At 36.4% G+C, this 17,521-nt stretch overlaps 1 protein-coding gene across 3 annotated transcripts in view; it reads right to left on the minus strand.

Moving 5' to 3' along the window:
* Nucleotides 1-4,212: 4,212 nt before the first annotated feature.
* The window catches only part of SLCO1C1 (solute carrier organic anion transporter family member 1C1), a 47,582-nt gene continuing 34,273 nt past the window's right edge, over nt 4,213-17,521 (minus strand). For 2 of the 3 annotated variants that reach the window (XM_073787970.1, XM_019938289.2), the window contains 5 exons: nt 15,843-16,008; nt 13,430-13,614; nt 11,587-11,651; nt 6,215-6,332; nt 4,213-4,435 (listed from right to left, as the gene is read on the minus strand). In XM_073787970.1, coding sequence (XP_073644071.1) covers nt 4,213-4,435; nt 6,215-6,332; nt 11,587-11,651; nt 13,430-13,614; nt 15,843-16,008 — 757 coding nt within the window. Of the gene's footprint in view, nt 4,436-6,117; nt 6,333-11,586; nt 11,652-13,429; nt 13,615-15,842; nt 16,009-17,521 lie in introns of all 3 variants that reach the window. The other variant, XM_019938268.2, reaches the window with a different exon arrangement.

The following is a 17,521-nucleotide window of genomic DNA, read 5'->3' on the forward strand; positions in this document are numbered from 1 at the left end:
AAACACTTTTAAACATCACACTTACTAATATTTAAATATGCTAACGTGCCCCTAATGCCTCATTAAATATGTTTTTCCCTCTTTTTCATTTTTTTCTAACAGTAGGTTTCATGACTTCAACAGTAGATGGCATCGGTCATGATCATAACCACTTAGGCCTTTCCTAGATTTAATGGTTGCAGAGTTGACTATAATTGTCATCATTCTTAACAATGTAAAAATAAAGGTACTTTACCCAGAAAGAGGGAGATGGGCCAGAGTTTGGAGACACGGAGGGAAGGGAGGGAACCTCTAAGGTCTTCATTTTGAGAAATGGGGAAACATATGATACTCAGTGTTTATTGAACAAGAAATGGAGGTATTGGTGTGACATTTGAGGAACTCAGAACAGTGACCCCAGCATGTACAGATTACAGGGGGAAGAACAACGGGGCATGAGTAAGTGACATTAGTTCTAATCTATCAGAATAGAGAGTCAGTAAACATTGCCCACGTTAATAAATCAAGAAATTGGTATGTGCATATTATTTAAAGATACTGGAAGTGACCATCAGAAAAACCAACAAACCAAACTGGTTAGAAGTAATTCCCTTTGAGGAATAGAAGTGAAGGTGGTGTGAAGGACTGTTACTTCTCATTTTAAATCATTTTGTACCATTTGATTTTTTTTAACCATGTGTGTGGTTTAGCATGCTAAAACCTCTCTAATGTCTATGTACAAAATTTGACTTTCAGCGAAGTTAGTGGAAGACAACAGTTTAGGATCTAGATTAATATGGGGATAACGTCGCTGTTTGAATTTGATAAACCTCAGTTTAAATCTTGGCTTTACCAGCTACGAGAAAATATTGGCTTTGCACAAGTAACTAAAACTCTTTAAGCTTCCTCTGAACATACCAGTACTCATATCTAACACGTAAGGTTATTTTGACCTTTGAAATTGAGATAATGTGTCTACAGCACTCAGCACACATAAAGAGAGTGCTTAATATTATATTTAATAGTAATTATAACAATTATAACTGTACATGCTACAGTCAACTTATTCTTTCAATCTTCTTTTATGTCTGAGTCTATAAATTTATAATAAGTGGGGATTTCTTAACTGGTCATGGTCACAAAAGTTCTTCCAGCTGTTTTTAGAGGTTTCAGATTGTTTGTTTTTATTACCTGCTTTAGAGGCATCATGATGTAATGGAAGAACCCAGCGTTAGTTTGACTGCCTCCACCTTGGGCAAGTCTTTTAATCCAATTGAAGTCACTCCACTTATAAAATGATATTGCTGGAGTGTTTCCTGTCTGAAGGTTAGAGTGAATCAGATGTTCATTTGAGGTGCTGGTCACCTCCAGGGGTCATGACTGTATAATAAATGAATAAAGTGGTGCAACTGTGGGATCCCACATGTCCATCAAGGCCTTGCCTCTAATGTCTGGCCCTGGGGCTGAGGGAATTTTTTTTTTTTTTTTTGATGATGAGAAACAACGTCGTATTTTATTTTATTTTATTTTTTTGCGGTGCGGGCCTCTCACTGTTGTGGCCTCTCCCGCCGCGGAGCACAGGCTCCGGACGCGCAGGCTCAGCGACCATGGCTCACGGGCCCAGCCGCTCCGCGGCATGTGGGATCTTCCCGGACCGGGGCACGAACCCGTGTCCCCTACATCGGCAGGCGGACTCTCAACCACTGCGCCACCAGGGAAGCCCTGAGGGAATTTTTTGACCTCTGAAATGGGGTTTGGTTTCTCAAAAAAAAAAAAAAAAAAAAAAAAAAATGTGCTTTCTGAGGCATGAAAAGCCTGCTTACTTCTGTCAGCTGAATTTACTCATTTAAAACGTCAAGGTTCCTTTTAGTAAATTCACTTTGCCACTAAATGATACCCTCATATGCCATACAAATGAGTTTAGTATGTATAATTCCACTGTTGAATTAACGGTTATGCATAAAAATATGCTTTTCATTAATAGTTGGTGCTTTTATGAAAAAAAATCATTTTAAATATGCTTTATGCTAATTTTTATTTTTCAAGTCATTCAAGAGTACATTGGATAGGATCCTGTTTAGAAATTTACTTGCAAAGAAGTTATTTTTCAGGATATTGCTACAAAAGCTTTAGAAAATAAAGAGGATGTGGGAGACAGGATGAGGAACTTGAATTTCAATTATATCTCTACAAAGAAAACTCTTGACAAGTGTTCCCACTCACCCATTCAGTAAATATCCGCTATGGGTAAGGCTGATACTGAGATGACAAAAAGGATTCCTGCTCACAAGTTAGTACAGCAGCAGCAGGTCTGAAGTAGGCCTGCTGGAAACAAACCAAGTCTATTTTCATTTTTAAAAATAGTAAAATATGAAATAATCTGGCACCACCAATTCAAATAAAATGGCAAAATTAATATGTATTTAAAGGAAATTTTCCCTGCTCTCCATCCCCACACTTTTCATCTCTAGTTTTTTCCATTCATCATATTCTTAGGACTGGTATGTAAGGGGAAAATTTATTTGATCCTTCCACTGTGTGAGTAAGGCGACTGCATTTCTTTTTTATTTATTTATTCATTTTTGGCTGCGTTGGGTCTTCGTTGCTGTGCGTGGGCTTTCTCCAGTTGTGGCGAGTGGGGACCACTCTTCGCTGTGGTGCACAGGTTACTCATTGCAGTGGCCTCTCGTGTTGCGGAGCATGGGCTCCAGGCGCACGGGCTTCAGCAGTTGCAGCACACAGGCTTCAGTAGTTGTGGCACACAGGCTCAGTAGTTGTGGCTCATGGGCTAAGAGCACAGGCTCAGTAGTTGTGGCACACAGGCTCAGTAGTTGTGGCACACAGGCTTAGTTGCTCCATGGCATGTGGGATCCTCCCTCTGGGGCTTGAACCTGTGTCCCCTGCATTGGCAGGTGGATTCTCAACCACTGTACCACCAGGGAAGTCCCGCGACTGCATTTCTGAGCTGGAATTTTGTTGGACTCAGGCTCCCAAGAAATAACTCAAAGAGACTCCTTGTTGGGAGTGCCCTGTTTTTGTGTTCTAAAGGCTGCTAAGAATTGTGGCAGTGGATTCCAAGATTCCAATGCAGGGGAGGGGTGGATCTACCTAAGTTTGCTTTTCTTGGGAAGGTCAGGCCCCTTCTAGGGTGCAGCAGTGGTGGAGGAAGAAAGACATAACACATAGTAGAGCTGAAGATTAAAGATGGTGGACTGCTGAATCTACTAGTTCAGTGAGAGCAGGACCAGGAAGCCAGTGAACAGGAAATGCCTGGCATGACTTTTTCAGTTACAGAGAAACAGAGAGCCATCTGGCAGACTGTACCAATGGCATCACCCTGCCCAGAAGCCTTGTGACGATGCCAGGGAGAGCACCAAAAGGGACCACAGCATCACTCACCCCATCACCCTGTGTTCCTGTTATAACATCTAAGTTTATTGTGGACTTTCAGAAATTCACTATCAAATATATTTTAGGACCACATCACAAACATAAGTCTGGAGCTGCTTATATACATTAAAATATGGGCAGTATTTAACAATACTTTTTACTCCACTGAATTAATAGAAAGACAGGAAAGCATATTAAATATTAATTTTATTACTTTACAACTATGGTCACTTAAAATCTCACACATAAAATACATGCAGAAGAGTTCGTAATGGTAGAAGAGTTAGTAATTCAAAATTCGAATCCTCCAAGATCATTTACAAATATACATTTCTATATCAATTACTGTATTTCAAAAGAAAGAAGGAGCTTAAAACAAAATCTTCCTCTACATGTTCTGACTCCATCCTAACATCATCATTAAGGTGATATTTGAAGGAGACCAAGATGTCATTTAATTTTTTTTAAGTATTCTCTTATCCTAGGCAAGTATCTCAGTTTAGAAATTACTTTACACATAGCCATTAAACTATAGTGACAATTGTTCTACTAGGAGTACAGCTAATATATCAATGGGCACAGGCAAAGTTAAGCAGAATGAGTAAATAATATAAGGAATTGGTTTATAAATTAAAATATTTAAGATTAACTTTACCTTCTACACCTTCTGAAACATGATTAATTGTATTTGTTATCACGTACATTATCTAATACTTAGGATCAAAAACAAAGTAGACATCTTTTTGAAAGGAGAAAGAATTTACACATTTAAAACCCTTTTGATTAAAACTTGCTTGCAGAATTTCCAGAAATTGGAAAACATGGCTTCAAGTCATCATTTGTCTAAAGCTGCGTTTCTTTGCCTGGCCAGTAGCTGGGTTGTAGCAAATGATCACTCGTCGTACAGTTTTCCTTCCTGATTCTTGTAGACACCATTGTTCTTTCTCTCTTGGTTCTGAAGCTTCTGTGTTTTGAAACATACTTTTTCTTTAAAGTGAAAAGTACTGCAATACTTAGGAAAATGGACATTGTGCCAAGGATCATGGTTAGTCCCAGATACATGTGTCTAGAAGAAGAGAGAATGTCCATCTTAATTATGGCAACTATCCAACTTTAAATAAAATGTAATAATATCATCCAAAAATATCAATATCAATAAAACTATCATGAGGATGGTTTTAAGAATGCAGATTCAGTGGCTATGAAAGACCTTTCTATGAACATTTGACAGACTATGGAAGGCAGTAAGCTAATATAAAGCAATTTTAGTAGTACCATCATTTTCAGTCACTGATAATTATATAATCCATCCCATCCTCTCTGTAAATTATTTCCTTAGACCAGGTAACTGTATCCCTGTTTGCCCAGAACAGTCCCAGATTATGCTAGTGTTGTCCCAGTGTAGTTTTTAATAGTGCCCCCTTTCACTCTCAGAAGTACCCAGGTTTGCATGATAAATTATGTGGTTACCCTCCCCTCGAAGCTTGCCCAAATTCACTTCTACGGAAAAACTGCAAGAAGCAACATTAAGGGGAAATCAGAGCTCTCAGTGGAGTAGGCTGACTTAAGAGCAAACCAGAGGTTTCAATCCATTTCTTCCATGAGTAGCCTTTAGTTCTACATTAGATTATAAGACACAAAGGTTTGAAAGGACAGGTTAAATGATTCATGCTGGTTACCTTGTATGTACACTCATAGTCTCTGATTGAATTACATTTTCTTTGCAATAAAATACAGCCTTAGTAAATGTGAATAAAGTGCCAGTTCTCCTCATAGATCAGGTCCCTTCCAAAGACCAAAATAAACTTCTCACATAACATCAAAGCCTATTAAGTCAAGCAAATTTATTTGAGATGGTCGGCTAAATTCACAGCCAACTTCCAACTTACGCAGTTCAGCACCAAGTTTATTTCTCTAGAGAATACTCAGCTTGTAAAGTGAAAAAAAAAATCCTTCTTGCTTTTAAGCCATTGAAGTATTGCTTTAAGCAATAAGGAAACTAAATGTTTGATGAATTGAACTGAATGATACCATAGTGAAAAAAACCCATGCCCTCAACCCCATACACACTCACACACACAGAGAAAACCTTTTACTTTTATGCATTTCAAGTACTGGAATAATTGAACATCAGTTTGGCAATAAAAGCCGGACAGATTTACAGCCAAATCCAACTCTTGCCCAGAGGGATTATATCTGACGTAAATGGGACAGTTTGGCTCAGTTTGAAAAAGAATAGAATTAAACCCCAAATGTGACCTAGATTTAAATGCTTCTGAGTTTCAGGGAATTAACTCACTTGTGTGCACAAACTTTGAAAATTCTACTCTATTCTGAAATCTTATGTCATATTTTTTTAAATGATTACTCATTTAAAATGGGAGTCAAGATTAAGAATGGGGGAAAAACGAAAGATCTAGCCAAATAATCAGATAATAATAGAATTATTCTATAAAACAGAACAAACTTTTTTTTTTAATTTATTTTATTTATTTTCATTTTTGGCTGTGTTGGGTCTTCGTTGCGGTGCGCGGGCTTCTCATTGTAGTGGCTTCTCTTATTGCAGAGCACGGCGCACGCGGGCTTCAGTAGTTGTGGCACACGGGCTTAGTTGCTCCACAGCATGTGGGATCTGCCCGGGCCAGGGCTCGAACCCGTGTCCCCTGCATTGGCAGGTGGATTCTTAACCACTGCGCCACCAGGGAAGCCCCAGAAAAAACTTCTTGATTAGACTCTCCTTTTCCTTACAAGCAATGAAACTACATGAGGATTATTAGTGCCAATTGCATTGTGCAAACCTGGGATGTGGTAGCCGTGAGATGTGGGAATGAGTTTGATACGGTACCTAAAAGCATTTGAGTCATATAATCTGCAGGATCCTCTACTTCCACATCTTTTAAATCCCCATTTGAGGCATGAAGTATCAATCAAAACTCCAAAATATACGGGAGCTGGGATTCCTGCTGTGAGAAAAACAAATAATTGCTACTAAAAATATACACATATCTTTTTGGTTAGCCTATAATTAATGATTCTCGGAAAACACAGTCAGTCCAAAATTCACTGCTTTGGAGATGACAGGGCATCTGTAGAAAACCAGAATATGTCACCCCAAAATATGCCTCTGGTATAAAGATTATTTTGAGCTGATAATTTTGAGAAACAGAAGTCATAGGAGAAGCTCTGAAGACATAGCATAAGTTTCCTTTTTGTAAGGAAGATGTACATTTACAAAGGAAAATATTTGCAAGGGTCTCTCCCTTTCTGTACCAGGATGAGAAGAATTCCAGATTCAAAAAAGAGCTAACTGACCCGATTTTGCATAAAATCCTGTAAGCAAGAAGATCACATAGATAAAGATATCTAACAGTCAGTTTAGATTATTTGGTATCTTAAATAAAAATTCTCTTTATATACATTGTCCATCTAAATAGATTATTTGCCACTGAAAAACATTTAGGTGATAACTAACTTTACATTGCTCTTAATAACGTGAAGATGTTCCTCAAGATTCAAACGCTTGCCTTCTTCTGTATGTTTTAAAATTTTCATAATGGGAAATTCAGACATTCACAGAATTAGAGAGGATGATGTAATACAACCTCATGTACCGTCACTAACTTTAACAATTATTGATATCAATATCTTGCCACCCCTGTGTTATCTCTCTCCAGTCCCACAACCCGACGTGCATCCAGAAACTTTTTTTTTAATATTTTAAGAGATATCTCAGATATCACGTCATTCTCCTTATATGTATTTCAGAAATCATCTCTGACATTTTAAAAAATATATCACTCTGCCATTTAACACATGACACATTTTATAATTTCTTTAATCCTATCAAAAATCCACATTCAAACTTTTCTGAATGTCTTCAAAGCATTGTTTTAGAGTCGGATCATTCTAATCAGGATTCAAACCAGGTAGGCAGGAATAAAGAGGTAGACATAGAGAATGGACTTGACATGGGGTGGGAGGGCGAAGCTGGGGCGAAGTGAGAGTAGCATTGACATATGTACACTACTGAATGTAAAATAGTTGGCTGGTGGGAAGCAGCAGCATAGCACAGGGAGATCAGCTCTGTGCTTTGAGATGACCTAGAGGGGTGGGATAGGGAGGATGGGAGGGAGGCTCAAGAGGGAGGGGACATGGGCATGTGTATGCATACGGCTGAATCGCTTTGTTGTGCAACAGAAACTAACACAATATTGTGAAGCAATTATACTCCCATAAAGATCTATTTAAAAAAATTTAGTTGATGGCTCTTTATATCAGCTTCTTCTCCAACTTTCTTTTTTCATACTAATGACTTTTGAAGACATTTGTCCTGTAGAACATGCCGCAGTCTGGATTTGACTGATTGCTTCTTCATGACGTCATTTACTTTGTTCTCCTATCCTTCATTTCTCCAATAACCTGGTAGTTAGCTCCTGCATAGACTCTGGCAGGAACAAGGCACAGGTGGTTCTGTGTGTTCTGGCAGAAGTCACATGCTGTCTACTTGCCACTCTTTGTAATGTTAAAATGGATCTGAGACTCAGGCTATGCCCTCCATTATGAAGTTTTTCATCCATTTTCACCTATAGCTCTCAGCAAATGTTGATGAGGTTGCAAAACAGATGGTTAAAAATTATATTATTCCTTGTGTAAAATTATTTAGGATTTTTCTATAAAAGAGAATTTTCCTTCATGACTATTTGATTACTTCGAAGTATAGTTTATTTCGAAGGAAATATAGAAGGAAGGCAGGATAAATGCTCAATTCTTTCCATTTATCAGTTTTAAAAATAATGAATTGATGCCCTAGTATTCTCCAAAATTATTTAGGTATCATTACAGATTTACGTCTTTTTATATATTCACTGTATTTCAAGACATGGCAGATATTATAATGATTAGTTATGTTATATATCAATATAATAATATTGTTTATATTACTTATATTATTTTCAAGTTATCTCACCTTAGGCCAAGCTCCTCAAATTGGTCCTGTGTCCTTTTGACATATCCCTTTGATAGCTTTCTCACTTTCTTGCACAAAAGTTGTCCCACAATCATCTTATGCATTTTCTACCCTAGACCTTGGTCAGTTCTCCAAGGTGCTGTGGTTTCTTTATTGAGGAATGATATTTAGATAGCACAGATTCATTGCTATGGGTGCTCATTACTCCTGGGTTAAATAGATTCTAGATTTTTCAGGAGACAGAGTTATAAGATACACATTATTTTAAAATAAAGCTATATGAGTTCATATTAACATTTTAAGTTTAAATTAAGAGTGAGTTTTACTTAAATATTTTATGCTTTTATCGCTTTTCTATTATGCTGAAAATATTGATTCCTAATGATATTAACATAGTCTTATTTACTTTAACCTGAAAATACACAATAGTTTTAACATAACAATGCCAAAGTTAGTATTAATGACAAGACCATAAAATGTACTGAAGCAATGGGGATTTGGTAATAATTCTGTTTTCCATGTAGTTTAAAGTTTTTTTCTGTATGGTTATGTCACTCATATAATATAGAGTTAGTTTTGGTTTGTTTTAAGAATTTCTTTGGTTCTGTTAATTATTTTAAATTATATAAAATTTTTGCATGCTTTCAAATTAAAAATTATACAACAGTTACATTTACAAAGTCTCATTTCCATCCTGTTTTCTCTCCCCTTTTTCCTTTCCCCCCAACAGGTAAAGTTTTTATAAAAATAGTATTAGTTTTTAGTTTATGCTTCCATTGTTTCTTTTTGTTAATAAGAGCAAATACCTCTGTGTGTGTGTATATAATATTTCCACCTTTCTGTACTTACACCAAATGAATCACTATATACATTGTTCTACATTTTGCTTTCTTTCACTTAAAAGCATATACTGGAGATCACTTGATATGAATTGTGTCCCTCCAAAATTCATATGTTGTAGCCCTAACTCCCAATGTGATTGCATGTGGAAAAAGTAAGAAGATAATTAAGGTTAAATGAGGTCATAAGGGTGGGGCCCCAATCTGATAGGAATGGTGTCCTTATAAGAAGAGGAAGAGACACCAAAGGTCTCTCTTTCTCTGTGCACTGAGAAAAGATCCAGGGTATGTACAGTGGGAAAATGGCCATCTGCAAATAAGGAAGAGAGGTCTCACCAGACACCAACCCTATTGGCACATTGATCTTGGACTTTACAGCTTTCAGAACTATGAGAAAATAACTTCCTGTTGTTTAAGCCCCTCAATCCAGGGTGTTTTGTTATGACAGCCAGTACTGACTAATATACTTGGTAACATTAGAGAGAGATTTTCCCCATTTGTCCATACAGCTGCATAGTATTCTATTATGTGGGTTTACTGTAGTTGAGTTAACCAGTCTCCTACTGATGTACATTTAGACTGCTTGTAGTCTTTTCCTATTATAACTAATGTCACAGTGATTGAACATCCATAAGATTAGACTTACTTCATACTTTTGCTAGCACATTTTTGACATCAATTCCTAGAAGTGGGATTGCTAGGTCAAAAGATAAGTAAGTCTATATGTAATTTCGTTAGTTATTGCCAAATATCCCTCTCCAGAAATAGTATAATTTTCACAACAGCAGTGTATAAGTGTATCGATTTTCTATTTGTATTGTAATACATGACAACATTTGGTAATTTGCCTATCTGATAAGTAAGAATCAGTATCAGTGTAGTTTTAATTTGTACTCTTCTTATTATGAGGGGTCTTTACCATCTTGTTATATATTAAGAGGTATTTATATTTATTTTTCCATGAAATGGTTGTTTATATCTTTTACCCCATTTTCTCTTAGGGTGTTGATCTTTTTGTTCTCAGTACTTAGGCGTTCTCCTTATAATAGGGATATTAGCCACCTGTCTGTTATATAAATTGAAAAAAAATTGTATGTAGTTTGTCGTTTGCTTTATGATATTTTTGTCATTTTCAAGTATATATATATTTTTATTTTTTATACAATTTTGAAGGTTACTTTCCATTTATAAAATATTGGCTATATTCCCCATGTTGTATAATATATCCATGAGCCCATCTTATACCCGGTAGTTTGTATCTACCACTCCCTCACCCCTATATTGCCCCCCCACCACTGGTAACCACTAGTTTGTTCTCTATATCTGTGAGTCTACTTTTTTGGGGGTTATATTCACTAGTTTGCTGTATTTTTTAGATTCCACATATAAATGGTATCATACAGTATTAAGTATATTTTTATTTTTATGGAATCAACTTTATGAATTATTTCTTTTACTTGAGATCTTTTTCACACTGTAGGTTATATCTGTGTTCTCAAAGGGAGGTAGATAGACTAATTACAGCCAGGGATGTACTTCAGGCTCAATAGCCTTTTTTCTAGATAATCTCTGTTTTTATATTGTAGAATTAGAGCCAGCCATGATGGCATAAACCTCCATTTTTGTTGTTTTCCCAATTTTATCAGGATTATATTCGATCTTCACGTATATCCATTTTTATATCAAGATTTATGTAAACCACATTTATTTAAAGTTCTGAATTTGTTTTTCTTCCAGGTAGTTCCTCTCTGTCAAGTTACAGAGGAACATCTACAATGGTTTTACTATCTTCTTTATAATATAAACTCTTTAAGGACAAAAACCTCATCTCACTTAATCACTCTGTTTTTTATGGGTTTTAACTAATGAATATTGAAAAGTCTGGTAGTCAGAAGAAACCATTCCTATTACATTTAACAAATTGTGAATTCAAAACCACACTTTGATTGTTTGAATGATCTTATCTTTCTACCAATGATATATCCTAGTATTGAGAGTAGCTCAAAAGAATTCCTTCCATCTAATAATTTAAAAAATTATATTTAGACTTCAGCTTTTCTTACTGATTCAATTTTTGCTTTCCTCTCAGAGGGCTCTTTTATAACAGCAGTGGATTTTTTGACACTAGACCCATGCTAGAAGAGACAAGATTGTTAAAAAATGTCACTACTCTTATAAGGTCACTTTATCATGGGTACAGCATTGGTTCTCAATATTTCTGAAAAAAAGGAAGAGAGTAGTCAAGGAAAAGTGGGAGGGAAGAAAGATATGAAGGAGGGAAGAAGATTAAAAGAACAGGGATCTACTACTGACATCATTTAGTTATGTGTCATAATTCTGTAAAAATATTTAGAAAATTATTCAAAATACACTTGTAATGGCTACCATAATTAAAGCATAGATTATACTTACCAAGAACTCTTACTGCTAAGGTGTAGATACCCAGGGCAAAAGACTTAAGTTGTGGCTTAATGCACCTAAAATCAACAAAAGCATTATGACAAACAATATAATAGTACATTAAAGCAAATAGTAATGTCAGTGATAATCTACTGAACACACATGAAATGATGTTAGAATTCAAGTAGCATTTATGGAGAACCCACTAGTATTCTAGCACAGGGAAAGCAAATTACGTAAAAGCCTTGTTCCATTATATGCAGTGTATCGAGGAATTTATAGTTAATATTTCTAAAAGGTAAATCACTCTTACATGACATATTCAAATGGTGTTAGGTAAAGTAAAATCAAATTTAATCAGTAAAATAACAGGACTCACAGGGAAATAAATTCTAAGAAATTATAAGAATTTGAGGCACAGTAAAGGATTAATAACCTATAACTAGTTTTTGTGGGGTTTGGTCTAAAAGCACAGGACCCTATTGACTCAAGTTGAATCAGAATCATTGTGACATGCTAAGTGTTTTTGCAAAATAGTGGGGACCTGAATTTACCAGTCAAGTACAAAAGTACCTAAAATAACAAGACCATCCTTAATATGACTGTATAACTTTAACTGATGGATTGGCCTATAGATTTTAGATGTATAATCAGGATATATAATAACTACTGAGTGTTAACCATGGTAGTAAGTTCTTCATATGTATAATATTTAGTCTCTGCTTTAAAAGAGTCAAAAATTACAACTCTTCCCCTTGAAGCAAATGACATTTCCTTCTGACATCAAAATAAAGTGTGGTGTATTTGAGGGACTGGTGGTAAGGAAAATTCTTCCTCTATTGGCCTGATTATTCACTTGGCCCAGGTGACTACTTGGCACAAGGTAAGCAAATGTTGGAGAAATAGGTACCCATGAAGAATGATCCTGGTCTGAGAATTCTGGGGCAATGCTTTCCCATCAAACCCATGTTTCCATTTGAAAGCATCAATATCTCATGTTCTCCTTAAACCCTTTTACAAAAACAGATTTGTGGATGTTAGAACCTATCTTCTGTAGATCTTTCCTAATCAATTTCTATAATATAAGTTGTGGGAAATTAAAGCTATATACAATATTTTGATTAGTTTCATTTTAGAAAAACTTAATATCCATCTTTTGATATATGAATTAATTTCAAAATCACATAATCCATCTCATAAAAGATTGATTTACAATAAAATTTGACTTTTCATGTTTAACTATTTTATCAAAATTTGTAACATCGTTAGGTGATTTCGATCAGTTGTTTAACAGTAATACTTGCAACACTAATTCAATGAGGAGGAAAATTTTATCACTGAAAATACTTGTTACAAAACTTCTTTTTTTTTTTTTTTCCCCGCAGTACGCGGGCCTCTCACTGCTGCGGCCTCTCCCATTGCGGAGCACAGGCTCCGGGCGCGCAGGCTCAGCGGCCATGGCTCACGGGCCCAGCCGCTCCGTGACATGTGGGATCCTCCCGGACCGGGGCACGAACCCGTGTCCCCTGCATCGGCAGGTGGACTCTCAACCACTGCGCCACCAGGGAAGCCCCAAACTAATATTTTAAAATTTGAATTTACTTATATATTTTATCGAGATCTAGGATAGGAGAGCCAATAAAAAATGTTCAAGCATAAATTATAACAGAAAAACTGCTATTCAACCACATTATCTATATAAAAACCTAAAGTGGGAAAAGCATAAAAGTAGAACAAGTTTCCTAAGAGAGCTGTAAGGAATCATAATGATTCCACAGAGCAGAGTTTGAAATCACTGCTGTAGATGATCACAGTATATCATGTTAAAATTGGGGCAGGGAGAATCAGTGTTCACCTCAGAAGCAATATGTATCCAGGTATCCCGCCTAGAGATAAAGTATAGGATGTGATGACTGAAATTACAAGGAAATACAGAAACATTTTGGGGCATCCATTATCTTTTTGACATCTGCCCACCATGCCTGAGGAATTTCCTGATTTTGAGGTGGCAATTCCCACACAGGTGCAGTTATTAAATATCTGTAACACAATAGGGAAAAATCCAATTATTGAGGTAACTTGTATATAAAATTAAAGGCAACTATTTATTTTAAAAGAATTTATAGTATACATTTATTTCATAAACAATGGGGAAATTTTTATTTTTCTGTGTTAGAATATATCAAGCAAAGCAAAATCTAGAGAGACAACATTTCATTATCCAAAGAGCAGATGGTCTACAAACTATTGAACCTATAGAACCATCTCCAAGCAAATCCCACCAAATCCAACAGTACCTTATGTTCTTCTCTACCACTTCTAAGTCTAAGCCACCATTTTTGCTTGCTTTGATTATCGCAATGGTCTCTTCATGTTCAACATGTTTCTACTCTCTTTTCCACAATAACCCAAGTGAGCCTTTAAAAATAGCAGTCAGATTGCATCACTATTCTCAACCTTCCAATGACTTCCCATTGTACTTGGATAAAATCCCAAATCCTTATAGTGGCTTCCACACTATCCATGATGCAGCTCCTGAATCCCACTCTGATCTCATCACCCAATGATCTTCCTCCTCTCCCTCTACTTCAGCCACACACGTGGGTGCCTATGCCCTCAAACATGGTGAGTCTACCCGGGCCTCATGGCTTTCCTATTTTCTCTGCTGAGCAATTCTTCTAGGGAGTTACATGGCCAGCACACACACTTTAGGTCTCTGGCATGCAGTGTTTTCAATAAATGGAAAGTCTGGTTAAGAAAAATCTTCCAGTGCAACTAGAGATTATCATATTAAGTGAAGTAAGTAAGAAAGAGAAAGAGAAATGCCATATGATATCCCTTATATGTGGAACCAAAATATGACACAAATGAACCTATCTATGAAACAGAAACAGAATCACAGACATAGAGAACAGACTGGTGGTTGCCAAGGGGGAAGGGTTTAGGGGAGGGATGGAGTGAGAGGTTGGGGTTAGCATATATAAGCTATTATAATATAGAATGGATAAACAACAAGGTCCTACTCTATAGCACTGGGAACTATATTCAATATCCTATGATAATAAAGGAAAAGAATATTTTTTTAAAAAGAATGTATATATATATGTATAACTGAACCACCTTGCTATACAGCAGTAATGAACACAACATTGTAAATAACTGTACTTCAATTCAAAAAAAAAAGTAAATCCAAAGTAAAAGAGAAAAAGGAAAGAAAAACCTTCAAGCAGTTTGGGCCAAGGAGTAGTGGCCAAAGATCGGGCTTGGGGGAGGAAAGGAGAGAAGGAAGAAAAGGAAGGGAAGGTGAAAACTCAGATTTCAGATGGGTGGGTGGTCTTATATCACTGTTGCTAGAGACCAATCCTTTCTTCTCTGAATAAAATGTCGAAAATAACAATAAACAGAAAATCAACAAGGATGAATTTGTCTACAGAAGTGTTTGCCTAAGCATTCTTATCTAGTTGATAAAAATACGTAAATATATGTGTGGTTTAATTTTCAGCCCTCTAGGACTGTCAAATACAGGCAGATTTCATCAGCCACAAGTATAAAGCCATCCAGTCACTGTGCCATATACACAATGAGTGTAAGGAAGAGTCTCTGCTTGGGACAGGGATGTAAAGGTGTGATTAGAGGGATGAACCTATTAATGATTGAAGTACATAATATTCACAACTGGTTTCCTACCTATAGTTCCAACCTCATCTTCCTCTTACACCCTATAGGAACCCTTCATTCCAGCCACCTACTCTTTTAGTCATTACGCACATTGGCTTGATATCTCGGGCAGAGCTGTCCCAGAACCATCAACCTCCTCACAATTGGACCCCTGACCCCTGGGTCTAGACCTTTTGGGCTTGACTTCCTAATACTGGCCTCTGTTTGCCCTGTCCTCTAAAACCTGCAAGGACCAGGGGTCAGGAGAGATGGATCCCAATGCAGATGTTATTATATGATCTTGTGACTGAGACTTTCTCATTTGAAGCTAACATTCCTTATAAACAAAATGAGAGAACTAGATTATATAATTACAGAGTTCCTCCAGCCTATTTCATTATTCTAATTCTGACGCTAATTCTTCCAACAACTCTAGTTCTACTAGCGATGCTTATATTTCCTGTCTCCACACAAAAGAACAAGGGGAGAGTCAAAGCCAGGGATTCGACCGGTGTGGTCTGCTACTAGGTTGGTCCCTGAGCCCCCATAGGATTGTACAGTTAAGCATTGTCGCAGGCCTGTGGTCACACACTTTAGAGAAGATGTCTTACAGTAGTCTTTCCACTCCCGGTGGAGGTTTGACAACCAGCAAGGCAAGCCGATGCGTATGTAATTCCATTTGCACCACACATGGGTTCCCATTTTGTCTCTGAACATTTGCATCTTGAGTTGCAATCTGAAAAGAGAGCTCGTTCATGATAAGAGACAGGTTTGGTTCTGAAAAGAAATGTAATGGTATAAAATATTACCTCTTAGTAGGCAGCACCCTAATACTTTCAAAAATCAATGTTCTTGGGTGACATAAATGGCACTGCCAACAACGTTTGCTTTGGGGGAACACAATTGTCATCAGAAATGCCAGCTTCTGATCATTAAATGTGAATCCACTATTGAATAGCTTTCTCTTGAAAGTTAACTTTCTAGGTTTACAACTTCACATGATATCCAGTTCTTGGCTGATGGCTTTTACTAACATCTACTGACTCTAGAATCTTCTAATATTTTTCTGTGCAGTGATGTATGAAAAAGACTAACGAGATAGAGAAGTAAAGTAAACCTTAAGAGCAATTTATGACATTACTCTTATTATATATCAATATAATAACTTATATAATATTCCATCTCATAGAACTACTATGGACTTTGTCACCTCAAATGTAAAAGCAAAAGACCTTTGAGATGTCTTCTAGCAGGATGAAAGGGGATTTAACTGCGCCTCCTAAGAAGTCATCCAGGAATATGTCATCTTATTCTCTTCTCTGAGGCATTAAGTTTTAACTGAGACTGTGTTGTAGTATCTGAAAGTATAAATGTGTCTTTGAAAGCCTAGAATCAGGCCACTATGGACACTGGTAGGGCTGAGATTTTAGAAGGTTAGAGCTAAAAGAACTGTGGGTGTGATCTAGGCCAACTTCTCATTGGGCAAATCAGGAAAGTCAGGTCCAAAGTAGGCAGATAATTTGCTCAAATTCACGTTTGTTAGTGACAAACCCAGAATTAGAACCCTTCCAGGCCTCTGGAGTCTACATTTTTGTCTTGTGTCAGACTTATTCTCATCATTGCAGAAGAAAAATTTCTTCCACTATCATATCTAAAGCTTATCTATAGTGTTCCTGTTTAATGTCCAGAATCAAAACAGCCTTGTGGAACAAAGAAACTCTGAATAACCCTTGGAGAGCATGTTTATTTTATAAAGCCAATTCTTTTATATTACTGAAGGTACATTAAATTTATCACTTAGGGCAATCTTGAAGCAGAAATTAATTGCATATATGTTTTATGTAGAATGTGTTGACAGTAGAGTTGTTATTTAAATTTTTAATTATGAGTTTTATCAAATATGCCAGAATGTTTATGCTCAAATGAGATTTTTCTTTCAAAATAGCCATGTTGGGAGGGGAGAGATTTCCGCAGTGATGTTGCCTTTTCTTTGGCTCCTTCCAATAACAAAGCTGCTCTTAAAGGTTAAATCTTTGCCACTGTTGAGAATATTCTAAAAAGACATGGAAAGCAATTTCAAAAGAGGAGTTTTAAACAATGATAGCATTATTGCAATATAGTTATAGTCTTTTGAGATGAACTGCTTTCAGGGGCTAGTATTCAATGAATAATTATTTTGTATAAAAATATTTAATCTTTTATTATCATCTGAGTATACTTTTAATGTAAATCTCAAAATTTTTCTGTTGTTGTCTACTTACATATTTGCTTTGGCTTAAAGATAGCATAA

The sequence above is a fragment of the Tursiops truncatus genome, chromosome 11, assembly GCF_011762595.2.
Source record: "Tursiops truncatus isolate mTurTru1 chromosome 11, mTurTru1.mat.Y, whole genome shotgun sequence".
Lineage (NCBI taxonomy): Eukaryota > Metazoa > Chordata > Mammalia > Artiodactyla > Delphinidae > Tursiops > Tursiops truncatus.